The following is a 24,823-nucleotide window of genomic DNA, read 5'->3' on the forward strand; positions in this document are numbered from 1 at the left end:
TGGTCCTTTAGGCAGAGAACCTTTCCCAGCTGTGGTCAGAGGGAGCAATGACTAAGAAAGAAGGGAGTGAGAGATCTGATGTTGCTGGCTTTGAAGATGGAGGAAGAGGCCACAAGCTAAAGAAAGCAGACAGCCTCTAAGGCAAGAAAACAGATTCTCCCTTAGAGCCTCCAGAAAGAAATGCAGCCCAGCTGACACCTTGATTTTAATCCAGCAAGACCTATATCAGACTTCCAAAGTGAAAAACTGTGGGATAATTTTTTTGTGTGTGTGGTATTTTAAGCCACTAAGTATGTGCTAATTAGTTACAACAGCAATATAAAATGAAGACATTAATAGTCCTTTACATAATAGAGACAATGTCCAAATAGCAAGAAATGCCCCTAAAACAAAAGCTTGCCTTTAACACCAAGGTGGCATATGTAAGGTCATCAAAAAGATGTTTTTAGATATCTAAAGTAGCAGACTTAGGAAGTCTCATTAAGAAAAATAAATTCCTTTTGCAGGACAAAAATCATCTCAATATTTTAAAGGAATATCTGTAGGATATCGGCTGTGGTGCAGATACAGTATACAAAAAACCATACAACAAACCTAGGTGGCACTTACATCCAAGTTCTGGAGGCAGTACCAGCAAAATGTATGCTTGCAGTTTTTGCACATCATCTGAGCGCAGCCTTCATTGCGTTCGATATAAACCCGGCAAACTGGGCATTGCTTAATGGGGGCTTCTGCATCTGTCCCAAAGAGGGCTCTAGAAACAAAATGGATGAGAAATGGTCATCAGTTGAATTCCCAGGGCTCCTGATGGTTAGATAATGAACTCATAGTTATCCATGCTTAATTCACTTCCAAAAGACAGGGTGTGGGCAAAAACATCATTAGATGTACAGACAACTCATACAAGAAAGAATATTTATTTTGGCTTTCTGTGAATTATATAATTACAGTTTCCACCACTGATTTAACTCACTATTTTGTCAAATTAATATTTCATTCCCTAAGCATACATTGCCTAAATAAGAACAGCAAGGAGTTGGCTACACAGCAGAGAAACTAGGTTAGGGTCAAACTGGGCGTATATAATCTAATGGTCTGTTCATTAGACAAATGGAGAAGGGGGTCTCAAATATCGACACTTTAAAATAATGTCCAATACTTTCAAAAGACCTTCTCCAAACAGACGAATAGACCAATACAGGCTCACAGCCCCAAGGGGCACAGAAAATAAGCAATAGGAATTGGAGTGGGAGAGACGGATAGGTGAGCGATAGCACCAGGTAACACTTTAGCTACTGCCCATCAAACCTACCACCCAGCACACAGACATAGCCAATTCACAGAGTGTTGTCAAATCTATTATCAGATTTCATATGAACAATAACCTCATATTGTTATAAGACAGTTATTACAGGTTGAGCATCCCTAGTCCAAAATTTGAAATCCAAAATGCTCCAAAATTTGAAACTTTTTGAGTGCCGACATGACAAAGGAAAGGAAATGCTCATTGGAGCCTTTCTGACTTCTGATATTCAGAGTAAGGATGCTCAACCAATAAACCTATAATGAAAGTATTTCAAAATCTGAAAAAACTGAGATCTGAAACACTTCTTACCCCAAGTATTTTGGATAGGGGACACTCAACTTGTATCTTAATTCCCTTATTTTCAGATAAGGAAACAGACTCACAGAGGCTGAGTGACTTCTATGAGACACACAGATGCTAAGTGACAATGTCAGAATGCAAACCCTCCTATCCTCTGAGTTCTTTACATTGCCCTGTGATACCCGCGGAGCTTCCTGCTACGGACACGAAAATGTAGGCAACACTGGTTTAAATCTGGCTGAGAGGGCACACGCGTGCCACATGTATTAGCTCTTTTATTCCTCTCCATTTGTGTGTTGTGACATTCAAGCACAGCATCGTAGCCAGGTAGCATTACTATTCCTGAAGCCTGGTTCTACACATTCTGGGTGCACCGTGTGATTAAGCCAGTGGGGTTACAACACTGGTATTTTGTTCTTGCTGATGCAGAACAACTATAGCCTCAAGCAAAGCAGGAATGAAATACAGAGGTCTCTCACTCTGGGCACTGCTGCTGCCATAAAAACCCTCTGTATCGTCCAAGTGCAGTGGCTTATGTCTGTAATCCCAGCACTTTGGGAGGCGTAGGTGGGTGGATCACTTGAGGTCAGCATTTCAAGACCAGCCTGGCCAATATGGTGAAACCCCATCTCTACTAAAAATACAAAAATTAGCCAGGCGTGGTGGCAAGTGCCTGTAACCCCAGCTAATCGGGAGGCTGAGGCAGGAGAATCGCTTGGACTCAGGAGGCGGTGGTTGCAGTGAGCCAAGATCATGCCACTGCCCTCCAGCCTAGGCAACAGAGCAAGACTCTGTCTCAAAAACAAAACAAAACAAAACAAAAACCCCACTGTACTAAAAAGGTACAGATTTAATTGCTTCCTATCACAACAAAATCTCAACCTTTACAGAGCATAAAGTATCACGAGAGAACCCTCCTTTCTATGTGCTGAAATAATTTAGGACCATTGTTTCTATTCCTGCATTCTTTCTAATATGACTGTCACACATCATGAGCTGGCAATTTAGTCAGCTAAGAAAATTTCTGTCTCATTTTGCAAGCAACAAGAATAATATATCCCAATACAGGCAGATACGGCATCTGAGCAAATGGCTGGGACAAGTCACGATTTCCTACTGAGAACCAGTAGACCACAGTGCCTTGCTACCTAAAGAGAAAGCAAAACTCATACAAACTTTAATTCCAGCAATATCTGGAAGATTCCTCTGGGGCGAACAACTAGAAATGCTTTTGTATTGGCAACTTACCAATTCTGAGACACTTCTACGGGAAGTTCTGCAAGAAAACAACCAATCTCTAAACGCCATCACAACGTAATTCCTTCTACATGTAACGTATGTTGAGTTTCTAAGAAAACTAGTGAATAATCCCAAAGACAAAGTTTCCTTTCTTACCTGTGCTCTGTTGGCAGGACAACAGGCTGATTGTCTCTACAGGAGACCTCTGCATGCCAAGCATCCTTGCAACACGAGCAGAATTTCAGGTGGCAAGAAGGGCATTCCACCAGCACAGGCTGTCCTGGGTCACTCGATGCAACAGGGCACACTGTCTGACAGTCTGCAACAGGACACCATGTTCGGTAGGGGTCCAGATGAACTTCTAAAGTGTAAAGAAAGAAAATGTGATGGTTTGCCCGATTCACGTTTGAGTCTTTCTCACCTTCATTTGCCCTTTTATTTATATAATGTATTTGGAACCACAGTCTCACTGTGTTGCCCAGGCTGGAGTGCAGTGGCACGATTTCAGCTCACTGCAACCTCCCCCGCCCGGGTTCAACCGATTCTCCTGCCTCAGCCTCCCAAATAGCTGGGACTACAGGTGCACACCACCATGCTTGGCTAATTTTTGTATTTTTAGTAAAGACGGGTTTCACCATGTTGGCCAGGCTGGTCTCGAATTCCTGACCTCAAGTGATCTGCCTACCTTGGCCTCCCAAAGTGCTGAGATTACAGGCATGAGCCACCGCACTTGCCCCATTTACCCTGTTTTTTAAACTGACGTTTATAGAAGTATAAGACTCTTAGTCTTCATAATGGATCCAAACCTATCATTTACAAGGTCGCTAAGCCCTGCCACATTTCTCCAAGTAGGTACTAATGGAATAGTTCACCATTGCCTTTATGAACAGATAAAAAGTGTTCTCTATAAACAAAATTCACAAAACTTTTAGAATATTTCCCACTTTTGAGCATGTAAAATAGGCAAAAATCCCAAATCCCTTCTACAATTATTTGGGCACTATCCTGGAAGAGAATTGAACATAAAAAGCAAATTTTTAATAAGGCATTTTTCCAAAAAGACTTTGTCCTTTCAGGCACTGAGAAACAGGTAGTGAGATTTCTTCCACATTCCCAGGAAATTAAAGAACAAGGAAGAAAATAATCAAATAGTTGAGGGACCAAACAGTATTTCGTGTGGCTTAACCAAGAAGTCGGATTACCTGTCAGTTTGGATATTCTGCTTCCCCACCAATACGCAAGTTAGGAACAATGTGTAAAAGACCCACGTGTTCTAGAAACAAAAGGTAGAGACTTTCACAGACCATTATAATAGCCAGTCATAACACATAGGCTAGTTCCATATGACATGCAGGAAAGAAGGTAGAGCTGGAGAATAGACAGCCATTTATTCAAGGATCTGAAAATCTTGCTTGGTATCTCTTTTTTACTCAGTAGCAGACCCCACGTTCTTTCCATATACTGTGACCTTTAAGGGAACATACCATGTAAAAAAATGTTATTTGAGGGGTAGAGTACCCCTTTTTTCTCTGGACTCATGTATTTTGCAAATTTTGAACTGACGAGATTCTAGTTTTAAACCTCCTAGGGCTCATGATTTCATGATTCCTAGAAATGTACACACATGAGGCAAACAAATCCAAAGGATGGTGCAAAAAGAAAATAAAGGTATTAAGTAGGAATTTAGTTTCGAAAGTCAATAATTTTACACATTCAATATCAGGGAGAAAGTCTGAAATGTTCCGGTAAACTACTGTCTCCACTGATGTCTCGCCTAGAAATGAAATAATTGGATCTATCTTTTATTATTATTATTATTATACTTTAAGTTCTAGGGTACATGTGCATAACGTGCAGGTTTGTTACATATGTATACTTGTGCCATGTTGGTGTGCTGCACCCATCAACTCGTCAGCATCCATCTACTCGTCATTTACATCAGGTATAACTCCCAATGCAATCCCTCCCCCCTCCCCCCTCCCCATGATAGGCCCCGGTGTGTGATGTTCCCCTTCCCGAGTCCAAGTGATCTCATTGTTCAGTTCCCACCTATGAGTGAGAACATGCGGTGTTTGGTTTTCTGTTCTTGTGATAGTCTGCTAAGAATGATGGTTTCCAGCTGCATCCATGTCCCTACAAAGGACACAAACTCATCCTTTTTTATGGCTGCATAGTATTCCATGGTGTATATGTGCCACATTTTCTTAATCCAGTCTGTCACTGATGGACATTTGGGTTGTTATAAGTTTTCATTCAAAAATTGTATCCTTAAACATATGGTCTTATCTAGGAATTCTGGAGGGTGGGGGTCAAAGAACAATGAGCCTTTCACACAAATGCAATCACAAGGAGGAAAATCCTGTAATTCACAGATGCTCAGACCCCAACAGAGATGGACCCTCCAAGATCCCTAAAACCTTAAGAAGTCAAGGAAACAGTGGCACACATAGGATCTAAGGTCTTGGTCTTTTATTTCTACACCATTTAATATTTTCTTCCAAACTATGACAACCGCTTCACAAATACTAAGCCCAAAGAAATGAAGGTTAGTATGTAACTGAGAGTGAGACTCCCATATCAAATATCTACTTAGCATCCCTTCTAAATCAGAGGTCTTTTAAAAGTTTGATGAAAAAGAAGGAAAACGGAAAGGAAAGTTAAAACACATATTACTGTTAAAATGTATAGCATCCCTAGTGATCACCTTAAAAAGATACAAGGATGCAACTTGTTCTCGTAGCTCTAATCAATTAAAACTACTTGGTACAAGTTCTGACTTGTTTCTATCAGCTTATTATTTCAGGTATCTGGGGTGACAAAATGGAAGCACAGACAATAAATAAAGGAGCAATGATAGGTTTTGATGAATTACTAAAAAGAAAGTAAGCAGTGCAGCTATGGTGCAGTGCAGCTATGGCACAGTCCAATGAAAGCAAGGAAAGAGTTTGAGCCACAGAAAACAGTGATTCTGTATTTTTCACTATTATGACAGCACATAAAGGACCATGCAAAGGAGTGTAGAAAAAGAAAAATGGGGAAAACATTACAGTTTTCTACACAATTCCTTCATCAGAAGTCCTTATTCCTTAGGAATGGGTTACAGAGCTTAACTAAGAGCAATAGTGGAGTTACTAAGAGACAGATTTTGACTCTATCCAAAAAGGAAATTGACTACTCTAGCCAACTCTGTACAGTACGTGTTCTACATCTCTCCCAACCCCCCTGAACCTTCCTTATGAAGAAGACCTATCACTATAAAATCTGGATATTCTGGAGATATTCTTTCCCACAATTCCATGAAACTAACTCTTGGGCGTGTGTGTGACATGATTCTAACCAATGAGAGGGAAAGGCAGGTCCACCAAGGGGCTTCTGGGACTGGATCTCCACCTTGATATGTAGGAAAGAAAGGCCATTCTGTTTGTCTGCCTTTGGACACAACTATATGAGGTTATGATTCTTGGACCACCAAAATAATCTTGCAACTCTGAGGGAAAGCTAAGTGATTCAGAGATGCTATTAGGTTGGTGCAAAATAATTGCTGTTTTAATTAAAAGCATTAAAAACATGGCAAAAACAGCAATTACTTTTGCATGAACCTAATAAATTAACCAAAACCCATGACAGCCGACCTCTGGACTTCTTATGAGTGAGGTACTGAAATGCCCTTGCTGTTTAAGCCACTTTTAGGCAGGCATTCTGTTCCTTGCATCTGAAAGCATCTTAGCTGATGTGGCTATTTCTGGTAATGGCAAGCAAGTACCCAGTTCAAACAAGGACTATTCCTCCTATGTGGTAGATATTTTATCAAGGAGATTAAAGCATCATGTCCAAGATGACTTTTAAAGTCTTTTTCAAACCAATGATTTTATCATTCTAAATGTGAGGCACATGGAAATGTGTATGTAAGTAGAAATTTAAAAATGCATCCACATACATTATCCTGTAGAAAACATTGTATACAATAAAAAATTTATACACCTTTGTAAAAAGTTAACATGCTATACCAAGTCTATAAGATTTCTATGTAGGTGAGCAAATAATATACATTCATACAGTTGAACGCCACATAGCTTTTTTTTTTTTTTTTTTTTTTTAAAGGAAATCAATATAACAATTTGGAAAGACCTCTAGGATATATTAAATGTAAGAAGAAAAAAAAAAAAAGCAGGCTGGGTGCAGTAGCTCATGTCTGTAGTCTGAGCACTTTGGGAGGCTGAGGCAGGTGGATCACCTGACGTCAGGAGTTCAGAGACCAGCCTGGCCAACATGGTGAAACCCCGTCTCTACTAAAAATACAAAAATTAGCCAGGTGCGGTGGTGGGTGTCTGTTATCCCAGCTACTAGGGAGGCTGAGGCAGGAGAATCATTTGAACCCAGGAGGTAGAGGTTGCAGTGAACCAAGATCGTGCCACTGTACTCCAGCCTGGGCGACAGAGCAAGACTCCATCTCAAAAAAAGAAAAAAAGTGTAAAAAAAGGAGACAGAAAGAGTATAAATGAAACATGCTTATAAAAACATGTATATATAGGCCAGGCACAGCAGCTCACTCCTGTAATCCCAGCACTCTGAGGGGCCAAGGCTGGCGTACCACATTAGCCCAGGAATTCAAGACCAGCCTGGCCAACAGTGGTGAAATCTCATCTCCACAACAACAACAACAACAACAAAGTTGCCAGGCATGGTGGCGCACACCTATAATCCCAGCTAAGTGGGAGGATTGCTTAAGCCCGGGAGGCGAAAGATACAGTGAGCTGAGATCATGCCACTGCACTCCAGCCAAGGTGACAGAGAGAAACCCTGTCTCAAAATAAATAAAATAAAAATATGTGTATATAGAAATATACTTTAACATTTGCAGAAGAATATTAAAAATATTAATAAGTTACTCTCGAGTAAAGGCAGCGGTTAGGGGAGGAGACAAAGATTTACTTCATCACTAAATTTGAATTTTTTAAAAAAAAGTTCAAGTATCACTTTCATAATTTTTTAAAATTGGTTTTAAAAAGCTACTTTTGATCCGGCATATGCACAGATAAAGCAATTCTGGAACTAAGCTGTCCCTGGAAAATCATTTACTTTTTTATAATACTGAAACACATTCAAATTTCCCCTTTGTTTCACATTCTTCTCCGTATATACAATTCTCATCCCATGCTTTTACTTTGCCCTAAAAATTCCCTTTCTTCTTCACCAGGTCATAACCTATCCTTTTTTTTTTTGAAACACGGTCTCGCTCTGTCGCCCAGGCTGGAGTGCAGTGGCGCGATCTCAGCTCACCACAAGCTCCACCTCCCAGGTTCACGCCATTCTCCTGCCTCAGCCTCCCAAGTAGCTGGGACTACAGGTGCCCACCACCACACCCGGCTAATTTTTCGTATTTTTAGTAGAGACGGGGTTTCACTGTGTTAGCCAGGATGGTCTCGATCTCCTGACCTCGTGATCCGCCCGCCTCGACCTCCCAAAGTGCTGGGATTACAGGCGTCAGTCACTGCGCCCGGCCAACCTATCCATTCTTAAGGGAACTACCTTCTATTGTGCACAGGCCTTAATTTGGGGGAGGGGCATAGAATCAGCATCTTGTTAATTGCTGCTCTCTATTCATTTCATGGAGATGGCCTCTCTGACTGTAGGCAAGGCTGTTTCTTAAAATATTTGTGTGCTCCTACTTACCTGACACAGTGAGGGGATGCCTACCTATTGATTCAGGGCAGTAATTTCTGGGTTTTTCAAAAGCATATAGATGTATTTCTATGCCAACAATTGACTTATAATGCATATACCAATAATACCATCTTGAATTGCCTTGTATTAGAATTTTTCAATTCACTTCTAGTACTCTCATCAACAGACGTGCACAGCATATTAAAATCATTCAATATCAATCCTATTGTTGAAAGTATTTTATAATTTCTATTAGACCATAGATCTCCACCCACCTCAATTAGGGTTCTCAAATCTGGAGAGTCGTCAATTTGGTAAGACTTGGAACTTTCCGTATAGCATTTAAACATTAAACCTCCTTTATGAAGTGTCACTTATAAGGGCAACAATGAAAAAAATTTAACATTAAAGCAAATAACTATCCCTTCTAGAATTCTACTCTTAATATATAACTTTTATTTTACTTCCTATCTCAGCTTAGTCTTGGATGAGCAATTCACATTCACTGGTTCTCATTCCTATCCACTCAAATCCTTAAGTATCTGAAATGAACTTTGGCTCTAAACACATTAACAAACTGCTGTCTAAAAAGTACAAGTGACATCCCTCTATAGTCACATTCAGCGAATGTTTCCAAATCCATCTCTGACCCTGGACTCTTCTCGTCACTCTGTCTTCTATGTGTCAGGCCCTGCCCTCTCTTCTCTTCTCATGGTCCTTTCTCCTTTATCGTCAATACTGCTTTCTTTCTCCCATCCACGGATGGTATCCAGGCCTTACTCCTAGGTTTCTTTCTTGCTTATTTACGGAACTCATATCATAACTAAGCCTCAACTTCAATTAAATTTGGATTAGTCCAAATGACTTCTCCAGGTATGACCTCTTGTGACTATAAGACTGAAAATTAAATACATGTCAATTATTCATTGTTTATTCAACAAAGGACTGGTTTCAGGTAATTGTTAGAGACCCTGGGCATATGAAGATGAAAAATAGAGGCTTTCTTCTTCAGAAGCTTCACAGTATGAAAAGGGAAATAGATGTTTAAAACAAATACAATGTCAAAAAAAAAAAAAAAGGGAAACCAAGCAATGCAAATAAATGACAGTGCATCCCATGAGATAACAAAAATGAAAGTATCAACAACTATTGATGAGCATCTCTTAGGGGAAGAGGAAAGAAATATTTAATAGTTACATACGGAAAGTTTCTTATGATTTTTTTTATCCAAATATCCGAATGAATTTTTCCCTTTAATCAACTCTAAAAACAGGGAGTAAAACTAGTCCTTCCTAATCATAAAACAAAGCAGGAAACACATCCTGAGACAAATTACAATGACATGACATTACAAAGAGATAAAGCACCATATAAACAGATCTTTTTTAAAAACATCCCCGAGGTAGCAACTTTGCAGGCAGCATTTGGAAGCTGTAGAAGACAGAACAGACTTTTTCCGGACATTAGAATTAAAATTCTGTCCTTAAAGAAAACACTGAACAAGGGCACTGGCATTCACATCCCAAAGTGGGATCTTCCCAGCTCATGAGAACCAATTGCTTCTCTTTCCAACTCCAAGTTCAGTGACATTACCTTGGTAGCTTAAAATTAGCCATAGTGGAAGTATTAATATTTCACCGTAGAAACTCAGCCGGGTGTGGTGGCTCACAACTGTAATCCCAGCACCTTTGGAGGCCAAGGTGGGTGGATCACCTGAGGTCAGGTGTTCGAGACCACGCTGGCCAACATAGTGAAACACCTTCTCTACTAAAAAATACAAAATTAGCCAGGCGTGGTGGCACACACCTGTAATCCCAGCCACTCGGGAGGCTGAGGCAGGAGAATCGCTTGAACCCAGGAGGCAGAGATTGCAGTGAGCTGAAACATTGCCACTACACTCCAGCCTGCGCAACAGAGAAAGACTCCGTCTAAAACAACAACAACAACAACAACAAACAACAACAACAACAAAAAACCCAGCAAGCACTACAATCAGAGTTGTTCCCCTCATCCCGCCAAAGACTGTTGACCAACACCTCATTAAATACAGACCATGGAAGTAATGAATTGGAAGTAAACATACCAATATATTAATATAAAACCTGCACCCGGCACAGACAAGTCTGGGAAAGTCAAGTGCAGAATTTGCCCAGCACGAAAAGAGGAGAAACCAAAACTGGAACAGCGACAGCTGACTTATCCCTTACAGTCAAACAGCTACACACAGATCATTTACAGAAATTCATAAATGGCATTTTTGGATAAGAAAAGGGAAATTGGTAACTCTGTCTGAAGGCACAAAGAATACTTATGCAATTTGTTTTTCCGTCTTTCTCTATTTTTGATTCACGGTAGGGACCTCTGAGCTCAAAGTACATGTTTTGCTCTTTCAAATGGGTAACTACTAACTTAGAATTGCTAGACAGTATTGTACAACTACAATTGCGACTATACTTAATGTATTACATTCTTGAAAAATGCTAAGAAAGTAGATGTAAAATGTTTTCATCACAAAACGATGACTATATAAGATAGATAATGCACATGTTAATTTTAGTTATTTCCACAGTGTGTGTGTGTGTATATATATATATATATTTCAAAACACATTGTAGACAGTAAATACCTACAATTTTATCTGTCAATTTTTAAAAATTCGGTAAATACATGAACAAATAAGATAAGTTCTTTGTTTTTAGTAAATATACATGCAATACAAATTAATAGAGCTAAAAATACTAAGGGTAAAGCAAGCTTCAACTGGTCTTTAGACAAAGGGATTTTAATTCTCTCTTTACTTTTGTATATTTCCTAGATTTATCTCTTGTCTACGTATTATTGATTTTTGTGAAATAAAAATGTTAAAACCTTTATAATTTTTAAAGATAAAAAATGCCAGAGATAAAGCCTTTGCGATGAACACGTTTGTGAGAACCCGATGACACTGAGCCAATTCTAAGTCTAGCTTTTGAGAGTTACTGACAGTTGCACATTTTTTAACATTGCATTTAAACCTATAGGTTAGAACCATGAATAAGCAACCAATCTACAGATAGTTTCGATCTGAAAGATTTCCACATTTTATCCAAATAATGCAAACGGAAATGAGATTCTCACATGTAATAAAGCAGTTGAATTTTACAAAAGCAGGAAAACCCAGAGTGGAAGTAGCCTTTCGTTTTCACTGAATCCAGCTAGGGTTATCATAGAAGAAAGTGTGGTTTTACTCGCTAGAGAAACCGTCTAACACAAGACTTCTTTCTTTCCTATAAAATAGAGATGTTCAAGATTGAATAGACACTGTAAATAAGACACTTAACACAGTGCCTGACACGAAGCAGGTTCTACACAAGAACTAGTGAAATTTCCCCCAATCCTCAACCTTCATGTGTGACTTTAAACTCTTTGAAAGGGGACACACAAATCTGTATTTTTTTATCATGATGCTTTTCAAACAATGGGGATTGAGATACCAGTTTAATGGGTTGTGACCAGCATAAAAATGAAATAGATTAGAAAAGAAAATAGAGTGTATCTCACACTAGTTTCATGAAACTTTTGCTGGTTCCATCTTGGTGTGTGTGTGTGTTTGTGTGTGTGTGTGAGCGCACGTGTGTGCTGGCTTTCAAAGTAAAATGCATTTATTATTCTGGGTCACAGTTCTATACTTTGAAAAACAGTAACTTACACAAAGTTGGTGCTCTATTAATATCTGCTGGATGATTTAGGAACGGATGCAACCTGGGAGGTATTCTGTAAACTTCATGTTCGATATTGCTAGGTTCACTATACTTTCATATTACGTAAAACTCTTCCTTTTGCTTCAAATCTGCATTACCCCTTTCCTCTTCTCACTCTCAGCTGCTGACCCTCCTTATTTCACGTAGGAAACAAGCATTAGAAGAGAACCCATGCACAACAAATCTACCAGCCCATCTGCATTCATGTCTGTAACCTCTCCACCTTCTTTTCTGATAGAGAAGATGACCTAAACCTACCCCCTAGTAAATCCAATCCCTCCACCTGGCACTGAAATCCATTTTCCTCACAATCTCAAGGATTTGGCTTCTGCAGTTACCTCCCCCATCCCTCTCCTGTATCATCCCTTTCTGCTGGATCATGAGTTCAAGAGAAAAACAAAATAAAACAAAACTCCTTGAATATTCACTGCACCCATTTTTCTTCTCATAGTACCCTGAACCCTCTCCAAGCTGGTACTTCTCTGTCATTCCACTAAAACCCACTTGTCAAGATCACCAAAGACCTCTGTTACCAACTCTCAGACCGTATCTCTCCTCATCTGTCAATAGCATCTGACCCAGTGGACACTCTCCTCCTTAAACACTGTCTTCACCCAGCTTCTAGATTCATATTTCTGGCCATCCTTTGTCAGTCTCCTTTGCCAGACCACCTTTTCTTCCCCACCTCTAAAACCTATAGTGTCCCAGGGCTCAGTCCTGAGACTGCTTCTTTATCTATGTTCGGTTCTTAGATGAGCTCATCCCATGTCACAGCTTTAAACCTGACCTTTATGTTGATGATTCCAAAGTTTATACTACTGATCCTGACTCATATAATCCAGACGTATCTCTACCAGGAAATCCTGACAGTTCCACCTTCAAAATAGACTCCAAATCTGGGGATTTTCAATGCTTCTGCTTTCAATATATAATCTACTGTACTGTCTTGGATTCGATCACTACCACAGCCTCCTAATAAATCTCTCTGCTGCCATGTCATTCCATTACCATCCATTCTTGTGCAGCAGCCAGAGTAATCTTCTAAAATGGAAATCATATCATGACATTCCCCTGATCCAAACCCTCCAGTAGCTTCCCATCACACTGGGACTTCATCTTAATAATCTGTGGGATCAGGCCCTTGACTACCACTTCTAAATTACCTCCTATGGCTCTCCCCTCTGCTCTCCTAGCTCCATCACAAGGGCCTCCTTGCTGTTTCCCAAACAGAAATCAGGCTCGTTCTTGCCTCAGGGGCTTTGTACGTACCTTTACCTCTCCCTGAAATGATGCTCTTCCCAGAAGTATTCGCATGACTTGCTCACATCAAATCAAGTCCTTTTTCAGATATAACCTCGTCAAAGAGGTCTTCCATGAAAATCCTATCCAAAATAGCCTCCCCCATCTATCTCTTTCCCCTTACCCTTATTTATATAAAAGGATATAATCCCCATCATCTAATATTACTTATTTATTATCTAACCTCCCACATACACACATGCACATATGCAGGATCCTTTAGGGCAGGGATTTTGTCCTGATGATCACTGTATTCCCCATCAGCTAGGAAAGGATTTCTCAACAGCAGCACTATTGATATTTGGATTGGATAATTTACTGTCATGGAGATGTCCTGACATATCTGTTGAGCCAACACACACACACACACACACACACACACACACACACACACCCTAAAATAGAACCAATACAACTTTTATGAATGATGCATTACATGTTTAGCAGCATCCCTGGCCTCTACCCACTAGATGCCAGTAGCTTCCCACCCAAGTCATAACAATCAAAAATGTCTTTGGACATCACCAAATGTCCCTGGGAGATACATTCACCCTTCTCTGACAATCACTGACCTAGCAAGATGCCTAGAATGATGCATTTGTGTAAATAAATAGAGTGGCATAACAGAAAGATAAGACACAGCATCAGTAAATCAATTTCCCATAATAAAAAAGATAATGATAGCATATGTAGCCAAGTTCTAGATTGTTCAGCCCTACATTCAGATATTTCCAGAGAACAGCAGTAACAACCCAGAGAGATATTTGCAATAGGGCACTTTTGAAGAAGTGCTTCCCCCCAAAAAACAGGGATCCAGACATAGAAGTCTGGCCAGATTCCACTGAAAAGACGTCCGAGCACAGCATGGCACCTACACTTCAGAATGCCCTTCAGTTCAGCTCCTAGAAGAGCAGATACAAGGAAAAGCCAATGTAAGGTATACAAGTGGTCTAGAGGCCAGGTTTAGTAGAAATAGAAAAAATGCAGAAGAGTCATCAGACACCAACAGCCCTGGCATCTAATGGGACTACACAGAACCCAAGCTAAAAGCAACAAACTGGTAGACACCAGTGGGAAGTCAGATTGCTATCACATGAAAAGCTGTTCTTCTTCTCCTTCTCTCCTCACACCAATGATCTGTAAGGAATTTGAGACAAAGTGGAGCCCCATAGGAGTCACAGGATATTTTTTTCAGCACTTTTTATTACTTTTATTGTAAATTCAATTCTACTTCCTGGCTTTTGGCCTAGGAAACACAGTTATAATATAGATATACAAAATGTACAATTATCCAGAAGTTGAAGGTCCGGTTGCTCCCCCTTCAAATTTCTATTCCAATGTTGGAAGAAAGTGAACTGATGCCTAGTCAACTAATTACTTCTGCATCAGCAGTGATGAAAACATCATATAGCTTTGAGATGGGAGAAAGTTCAGAAATCTAGTAAAAGAGAAACCAGGGACCTGTAAGTCAGCCCCTAAATAATAGTGCCCTCAAAATTTTATATTACTATACATGATTTAGAAGTGATTAACTCTGACATATTTACATCAGAGATAGAGACAAATTGAAAGATGTAAACTGCAATTTACTTACAAAAAGTCAAATTGATTACTGAAGCAAAGCCCCACAGCTATTTGATCTTGAGACTCTGCATGTTCATGTAAATTATGCAACGCAAAGAAAATGCTATTTAAAACTATTTTCTACTTCTGTATTCTAACTATTACTGGGAAACAGAAACATTCTGGGAAATTAAAACTGCCATGAGACCTAAAGACCATATCTGACCTTAATGATTGCTTTCAGTTTTCAAAATCTTAATCTAAAACCCTTGGTTTTCCCACCTGGCACCATCCCCATTACATATGCTGAGTTTGCTTTTGATTCTGTTGTACATTCTCTCTCCTAGCAGGAGTGGTTTTTCTGTCATTCTCCACTGTTGTGCCAAAAAAGACATCACACGAACTTTTATTATTGTGGGAAACACCATGCACTTAATTTAATTATCAGTTGTAATAAACAAAACTGTTTTAGTAGACTGAGATATGGGAGGTGTTAAAAAAAAAATCAAACTGAGCAAAGCACTTAAGCATCACAGTCTAAAAATAGGGGGAAAAATCACTAAAAGAAACTACATAACTACATAGGGAGCTCTGATGGAATAAAACCTTTTATGATCAGATACAAAAGCTGGGGTGGAAGCATGTCACCAAGAAGAAATAAAAGAGTAAGGTGAAACTACAGTTATGTCATAAATGTGAAGACACGAAATGAAAGGAGGCTTGAGGAGAATGCTGAGAACAAAAGGGCTTTCAAAGAAAGATGGAATCACAGCTTGAAGAAGCACTGGAACGGCATCTGGCATAGGATAGACACGCAATACATCAGTAAGCACATAATGAATACAGGAGTGAAGCCAGTAATATTAACAGACAACAACAGAAAGACAACTTCCTATTTCACTTTTTTTAATGAAGGAGAACAATATGACACAACCCCTCTGTAAGAGTTCTTAAACTGCTATATGATAATATAAATAAATATTCAAGAACAGATACATCACCCTAGCGAGAAATAGTTACAGAAAGTCAAACAGGGTCACAAAAAAAGGAAAAGTGCTTAAGAACTCGAGATGGATCATCTTAACCCAATTTTCAAAAAAAAAAAAACTATTTTGGAAAAGTAGACTCTGGAAACAAGAGGCAAGAAAAATTCTAGCATTGGCCGGGCGCGGTGGCTCAAGCCTGTAATCCTAGCACTTTGGGAGGCCGAGACGGGCGGATCACGAGGTCAGGAGATCGAGACCATCCTGGCTAACACGGTGAAACCCCGTCTCTACTAAAAATACAAGAAAATTAGCCGGGCGAGGTGGCAGGCGCCTGTAGTCCCAGCTACTCGGGAGGCTGAGGCAGGAGAATGGCGTGAACCCGGGGGGGCGGAGCTTGCAGTGAGCCGAGATCGCGCCACTGCACTCCAGCCTGGGGCACAGAGCAAGACTCCGTCTCAAAAAAAAAAAAAAGAAAAATTCTAGCATTAATCATCAGGCATGTACTTGGAGAACCACTGGAAAGTAAAGCAGTGGTCATTAATCCATGCCAAACTTAGCATTCCCTTTTCCTTGTTAATACTGGAAAACTGATGCAGAAAGAGAAAGCCAGAAACATAGTGGTAGCCAGAGGAAAAGTCGCAGATGGGTGGAAAGTGGGTAGAATAACCAACCAATATCAGATAGTGTTTCTTCGAGTTGCATAAGCAGCAGGATGATTTTTGTGCAATCCTATTCAAAATATTTTCTGTCAGACTTAGCTGAAGACAAAGACATAAAGGACAAGCTAATCAAATACGTAACACAAAGCAGAGGACAATTCACACACTGAACAACAAGCTAAAGACTAAAAGAACTTGGCAGACACTAATTGGAAAAAACTAAGGATGATTTTTCATAACTAAGAAATAGTGCTGCATCTACTCTGATTCTACGTTTTTCCAGAGCAGCAGCTATCTCTACAGTTCTGTCTCACAGTCCAGCAATGAGATTTTCTTTCAGTCAATTCGTCATTTAACTCATTAACAGTATTAGTGGGTATTTAATGCACCCCCATATCCCCTTATAAACGGTTTCACATTAAATATACATTCACAACATAGATCTCAAAGTCACCTAGCTGATGAAGGTCTTGAGTTTGAGGTAGATAAGAAGTCTATTTTATATACTTTAGATAAAGTTTAGATAGGATTAGATAAAGTGTATCCCAACCATGTAAATTCCATTATGTAGCACTTTATTAACTTAAATTTACTCTTACTTGAAATGTCCATTTTCCAATAATAATTATAATGGATGGTAATGAAGAATTACATGATTACAAATTGCCTTCCAAAATCACCTAAGAGGCCGGGCGCAGTAGCTCATGCCTGTAATCCCAGCACTTTGGGAGGCCGAGGTGGGTGGATCACCTGAGGTTAGGAGTTCGAGACCAGCCTAACCCACATGGCAAAACCCCATCTCTACTAAAATATGAAATTAGCCAAGTGTGGTGGTGGGCACCTGTAATCCCATCTACTCTGGAGGCTGAGGCAGGAGAATTGCTTGAACCCAGGAGGCAGAGGTTGCAGCGAGCCAAGTTCATGCCACTGCAATCTAGCCTGTGTGACAGAATGAGGCTCCATCTCAAAAAAAATAAATAAAACAAAAACAAAATCACCTAAGAGGAAATTGTCTCCGGGCCTCAATTACGTTTTTCATAAAATGAGGGGTTTAAATCAAAAGGTCACTAAATTTAACACATTGCAATACTTTATGACAGTAAGATGTCTAATTAAATTTATATTTAAATTATAGGGTTTTACAATTTGGCAGTTCCTCAAAAAATAAATGTAAAATTACCATATGATCCCATAATCCCACTTCTATTACTTTACCCAAAAGGACTGAAAGCAGAAACTCAGATAGTTACGCCCCAGTGTTCACAGCAGCATTGTTTACAGCAGCCAAAGGTGGAAACAACTGAAATGTCCATCAACAGATGAATAAACAAAATGACGTTAAAAACATAAAATGGATGACTCAGCCTTAAAAAATGAAATTCTCATATGTGCTACAACAGGAATGGAACTTTGAAAAACATTTATTAAGTAAATAAGACAAATACAAAAGGACAACTATTGTATGGTTCCACTTACATGAAATATCTAGGATAGGCAAATAAGAGAAAGTGGATTAGAGGTTATTAGGGGTTGCAGAGAAGAGGAATAAGGACTTATTGGTTAACGGCTACAGAATTTGGGACCATGAAAGAGCTTTTAGAAGCAGTGGTGATGGCTGCCTAACTGTATGAATGTGATTAATGTCACTGAATTGTACATCTAAAAATGGTTTAAATGTCAACTTTTATGTTAGGTATATGTTTAATAACAAAAAGAAAAGTAGAGAATTTTAACATTTGTATAGATGAGGAAGGTTAGCCACAGTCTACGTGGTCCTAGGCAAGTCTCAATCTGCCCTGTTTTCAGTTTCTTCATCTATAAAGTAAGAACAGCAACATGAATTGTCAATGCATGGGATCCATAGTGGGGCATCTGCCTAGAACTCGTGAGAAAAAAAAAAAATAAATTCCATGTATGAATAAAACTATTTGATCAATTTGTAACAGAGCAAAGTAGAAATATGCCATCACCACCTAAGACAGACAGACTGGCTCAGAGGCCTGCCCAACTTAATTGTAGCCAGACTGAACATATTATCATGTCTGATGAAGGAATAAGCCAGTCACAAGTAGGTTTGACTACTGCTTGAAAACTCAAAAAGCCAACCACTATCTGGGGAAAGAGTGAAAATCTTGGCCAATGATTTTCCACATCTACCTTGCCCCACATAAAGATGGATGGTGCCAATTAACTTCAAGTGTTCTAATCCCACTGACAACAAGACAATCAATAATATCTATTTCAGTATGATGTTTCCTGAAGAACAGTATGGTTATCTCATGGGGAAAAAAGTGTACAGGAGAAGAACATTGAGAATAATCTAATTTAAAGGTGCTACTTTTAACTTATTTTTATTGCCAACGACTGTTAAAATTTTGAACACTGAGACACAGGAAGCACTCACCGGAAGTGCTTTACAAGTATTAATTCCCATAATCCTCATCACAACCCTATGGTTTAGAGATGCTCGTTATCCCCATTTCACAGATGAGGAAGTTGAGATGCAGAAATATTAAGGACCTTGTCATGGTCACACAGCTTACCAGTGGTGGAGCCTGCAATTGCACTCAGGCTCTTAGCTACCATTCTAAAATAAACCAAAACTTTATATTCATCAGTGAGAAGCAACCCACAGAAAGCTGTAATTCCTGGTAATATTAGAATATTCTAATTACAAAAAGCCATTTGAGGTAACAGATGTGTTACCTAAAATGTAAAACAATTAGGAATAAGGCCTGTTGCTGACATATGGGGCAGTGAAGTTAGCCGGAGAAGTAACAGGCAGTCATGGGAGAGGAGAAGTGCTGATGGAGGCATGAGAATACTATAAATAGACTGAGTCCCAGTGACTGAGTAGGACTGACATGGTTGATAGGTCACATCTCACCATTTAAGCAGCAGCCTGAAAATCCAACCTAACTCTTTAGGCTTTCTCCAGGTAAAAGCCCTCAAATCATGGTACTTGCTACAGCCAGTCATCCACAGGGTGAATACTGGGAATGTCCATGTTCTAATTATAATTGATTTTTATATGGAGGATATTGGGATAAAGTGGGAAAATGGCAGGGCAGATGGTTGATGCTCTTATCTTTAGCTATCACATCTGGCGTTATAATACACAATCTAATCAGCCCATGTGGATGGATTAGAGAGGGTCAATATTAACTACCCCCATCATTAACTTATCACAGGACAGAAGCATCAGATTACATCATCATCCATTAAACCTAAAATCCGTCTGACTCCCTGGTTCTGATTCCATGTTCAACATTATAAACTATTATTCCTACTTCCCATCTGGATATACAGCAAAAACGTACCCACCGTTTGGAATTCAAACAACCTAGTCCAAGATTTTTTTTTTTTCCTGTAAATTTAGCTTAATATATCAGCCTTATGAGTTAAGTAATCCACCCATGAGATGAATCTGGTTTTGGCTGCTGGATTAAAAAAAAAACACACATGCAAAAACAAAGTCAGTGTTCTTCTCCTATAAGACCAAGCCAGATCTAGATCTAAGGTTGCGATTAACAACCTATGAATCCCCAACAAGCATTCCTACTCTACCCCTCTTCATGCTCTTATGTTTTTTTTCTTTTTTCCTGTAAGAATTATTTTTCAGGGTAGTTGTAAAAAGTAAATGAGATAAAAATAATTGTACTGACCAAACTTATTGGCACATGACAAATATTCATTCCCCCCCCCCGCCACCCTCACCTCTAGACTTTACTAATCCATATTTAAAAGTTAGCAATCAGAAAACTTTATGTTCGTGCTAGGCTTCAGTTTAATATACTCAATGAGACTATACCAGTCCAATGAGTTCTGGGAGAAACAATTTTTTTCCTACTTCTGAGATACTAAGAAATAGTCCATTTACCTCAAAAATAGATTAGGGTATGACAAGAGGGAAATGGCTCCTAAAAAATACCTGTCAAAAGCCAAATGAAGTAAAAACATAATTCTTATAGCTAAATAGAAAAGTTATATAAGTTCCCCCAAGTCCAAAGTCAGAAAGAAAATCAGTCCAATACATTGTAAATTGCACAAGAATGATACATATCCACAGTCTGTTATTACATGATTACAAAAGTAGTATCAAAAAAGCAGGTGGTGAGTATTTTGAGGAGCAGTAAAGATGTTTTGGCTGGTAATGTTTCCAAGTGATCTTCAAGAATCGAAAATTAGTGGTAAAACCCATTTTGAGAGTCACTTTCTTTTGTATTATTGTGATTACAAAGCCATCTAAATTTCGCAAAACCTTTCTTACATAAGCCAAATTAAAAATACAAAACAAACAACATAAGGAAAATTCTGTTTCCTGCTATTCTGCATTTTTTTTCTGGTGGTAGCTGAGAGGCTTGAAATTTTATGTTGCAACTACAGTATCCTCCTTTCGGAGTACCCGTGTGGCTTTGTTGACAGCCGACAGCTGCCTTTATCTTCCATCCCGGTTAGTGTAAAAATGACACATGTAAAACCACATTCACCATCAGGAAAAAAAGAAGAGTTCATACCTCTTTCAAATTTTAACCTCTGATAAAGCTGAAACTGGTCCACAGGTACCAAACAGGCAATCTGAAACCAGAGACATAAAAGGTTGAGACTTCAGTCATCATAGGGCCCTGAGTTACCAGCCTTTTGATTTCTCTTTCTGGCTTTGCTTATTATACTTCCTCTACACCAACTGTTTGCAAACCTCTTTTTCTCTACACTGTTCATGTAGTAAAACACATGCAACAATTTTCAAGTCATCCCCACTCCACCACCACAGTTGAGAATCACTGCTCAAGGGTTCTCATTGATCACCTTCTATCCTTCAGTCAGTAGCTACCAAGACCAGACAACAAAATGTTATTACAGGGACTTCTAACACTATTCATATTTATATATTAAAGATGCTTCCTTTCTCTATATCTTCATTTAATAATTTTTTGAAGTATAGTTCTAGCTTTGGAATCCTTAAAAACTAAAGTCAGGTAGACAGCAACTCAGGAATTATGCAAATGTCATTTGTCACCTAGGAAAGATTACCTTTTAAACAATATAAAAATCATTTATTCTGACAAGAGTCACTTCCTGGAGCCCCCGGTTATGGGACATTGACATCCCAGACCCTGGTAGAAAAGAAATGCCTAAAATATTTCTTGCAACTAGACCCCTATTCCATTTCAGATGGCAATATAAACCAAAGGTTTACTAGTAAACAACAATTCATACTTAACTGAATGACATTTCAAATTACTCATTTTTAAAGGCAGATGCAGGAAAAGCTAACTGCTCTTAAACCAGCATTCTAAACATTTTAATTCCATTGACATCAAATGTAAACATATTGACATAACTTAAAGATTCACATATGAGAAAATTAAAGGATTTGATATTAGCCTTCCAGACATCCAGTGAGTTGATACAGGACAGAGTTTTAGCCCTGACAATTCCAACTCGAAACCATCAACTTTTTTTGGCACAAAATATACCTACATTGACATTCTTGCAACTAAGGAAAGGACATCTGCTTTGAGAACACTGGAGTAAGAAAATGATGCAGCTAAAATTGTATTTAACAAATATTATACCTTTTATAATGCATTCAAAATCTAATCCTTTCCCTTATTCATTTCACAAATGAATCTAAGTTAGCTAAAATGTATAAAGGACCACAAAACAAGTTTGGTCTTCCTCATTCCACATAAAGTATGGTAAAACATAACTTTAATTATAAAAACATTTTTATCCAAATTTTCTTTCTCCAATTGGGGAGAAAATGTTGCATTTTCATGTGGTACCTTAAATTAAAGCTCCTTAGCATTTTTACAAAAAAACAAATTATGCCCAATATCATGTTATATGTATTTTACCATAGTTCTTTCAATGGTATGGTTGGACTTTCATCACATTGAAAGTCAGGTTTATTCATCTGTTATAATGCTACCCAGACATCTTTCCTGAAAGACAAAGGTGTCTCAAATAAAATTCAGAGTTGGAGACAGAAGGTACAGGCAAATGAAGTGATAGGAAGCATTTAGGAACCAGAGTTTAGTTCCTGAATTTGTCACTAATGCATCATGGGTGGAAGACAAACAAATGCTATGTCAACTGCTGGATCAACATGACTTGGGGATGATACCACCTGGGCCCAAGAGACTTCAATACTATTCTATGAATCTTTTTTTAACCAACCACCCTCCTTGATTCCAGAAGACAGTCCTGTACCCCACTCACCCTCATCTAAAATAGTTTTTGGATTGATGACCTCCTTTTAAATCCTTCAAAGTCAACCCCTAAAAATTCTGATTCTCTTTTCGATGATGAGCAATTTATATAAAAGTCAAATACAGCTTATGGAAGACAAGGCAAACAGAAGATGTTTTAGATACAGATGAAATGCTAATGTGAAAAATGACAGAAATTCATGCAGTAAAAAGTAAACAACTGTAGAGATGGATGTTTAATTTTAAATTAGAAAAATAAATTTCATTGGAGTACACACTATTGCCAACAGGGAAGTCATAGATTTCTAATTTTTGGCATTTTATGCTACTTTGGATTTCTCATTGAAGTCAAAGGTTGTATGGAACTAAGACTTACTAAGGTAAATCAATTTTTTAATTGAAAGTTGTGATTACAAGAAGTTAATTACATTGCTTCTCATTCTATTTTGTCCTTTTGGAATGAAGACACCCACAGAATGCACCATTCTCTTCCCCAGTTCCCCTCATTTAGACTTACATCTTTTCTATTATTGTTTTTTTAGGAGATGAGGTCTCACTTTGTCAACCCAGGCTGGAGTACAGTGGCACAATCATAGCTCACGTTAGCCTTAAACTTCCAGGCTCAAGCAATCCTCCCTCCTCAGCCTCTCAAGTAGCTGAGACTACAGGCATGCACCATCATAATTGGATAATTTCTTAATTTTCTGAAGAGATGGGATCTCACTATGTTGCCCAGGCTGGTCTCAAACCCCCAGCTTCCAGTGATCTTCCTGTCTTGGCTTCCCAAAGTGCTGGGATTACAGACATGAGCCAACTGCACCCAGTCACATTTTTTTCTAAATATCTGTTGACAGCTTACCATGAGTAAAGCTTTGGTCTGGAAGCCTGGCATACAGTGAGGCAGGACATACAGAAGCTACACTCCAGGGGCTGAAATTACTTAGAAAGCAATAAACATAAGATTCACAAAAGGTCTACCCCTTGATTTTGTCTGTTGGATTTTGCAGAATAGAACTAATTTTCTGAAATATTTCTATTATACTTTTGGCTTTAGATGAGAGCTATACAAAAACAACAACAACAACAACAAATGATACAAAATGTTAAATCCCTGGTTCCACTGTCATTTGGAGCTAAGTCACTATTGCTCAAGACCTCCATTTCTACTACTGTAAAATTGAAATATTAATTCTTGCATTAGGATGATGATTAGAAGACTAAATCAGGCTGCAGGTAAACGGGCTACAACCAATTTTTTGAGGATATTCACAAGTACTCTAAAATTGACTGCTACATCTGACAATCCTAGAGAATAAGAGAGATTATAAAGAGGTATCTTGTGGTATACATTTATCTTCTTTCTGCCAACCGAGAATTTCCGAATCATTCAAAATCACACCAGACCATTATGTAAAAAGTTGCAAAACTTGTATAGAGTTACTAAATGCCAATCCCTCAACTTCCCCTAATAACACTTTCTAAATTTAGTTCCTAAATGCCATTCCAACTTTCCCTAATGATAATCATAGTACTGAAATAATGAAATTTATATTTTGATACAATGGAATTAAAACATCTTCAGGCCTTATTCAGATTTCACTAATTGTCCCACTAAGGTCTTTTTTTCAGTCTAAGATCCAATCAAGGTTACCAACTTGTATCTAGTTGTGGTATCTCCTTGACCTTCCAATCTGGGACAGTTCTTCAATTTATCTTTGCCTTTCGTGACTTTGATGAGTTTGAAGAGTCCAGGCCAGTTATTTGTACAATGTTCCCCTAATTTGGATTTGTCTGATGTTTTCTCATGATTAGACTGAGGCTATGCATTTTTGGCAAGAATATCACAGATGTG

At 38.7% G+C, this 24,823-nt stretch overlaps 1 protein-coding gene across 2 annotated transcripts in view; it reads right to left on the reverse strand.

The window, feature by feature from the left end:
- Window positions 1-24,823, reverse strand: part of RNF144B (ring finger protein 144B) — a 190,059-nt gene that overhangs the window by 8,843 nt on the left and 156,393 nt on the right. For both annotated transcript variants that reach the window (XM_005553941.4, XM_005553940.4), the window contains exons 4-6: window positions 21,274-21,334; window positions 3,002-3,206; window positions 610-754 (exon numbers count right to left, since the gene is read on the reverse strand). In XM_005553941.4, coding sequence (XP_005553998.2) covers window positions 610-754; window positions 3,002-3,206; window positions 21,274-21,334 — 411 coding nt within the window. The remainder of the gene's footprint in view (window positions 1-609; window positions 755-3,001; window positions 3,207-21,273; window positions 21,335-24,823) is intronic.

This window comes from Macaca fascicularis, chromosome 4 (genome assembly GCF_037993035.2).
Source record: "Macaca fascicularis isolate 582-1 chromosome 4, T2T-MFA8v1.1".
NCBI lineage: Eukaryota > Metazoa > Chordata > Mammalia > Primates > Cercopithecidae > Macaca > Macaca fascicularis.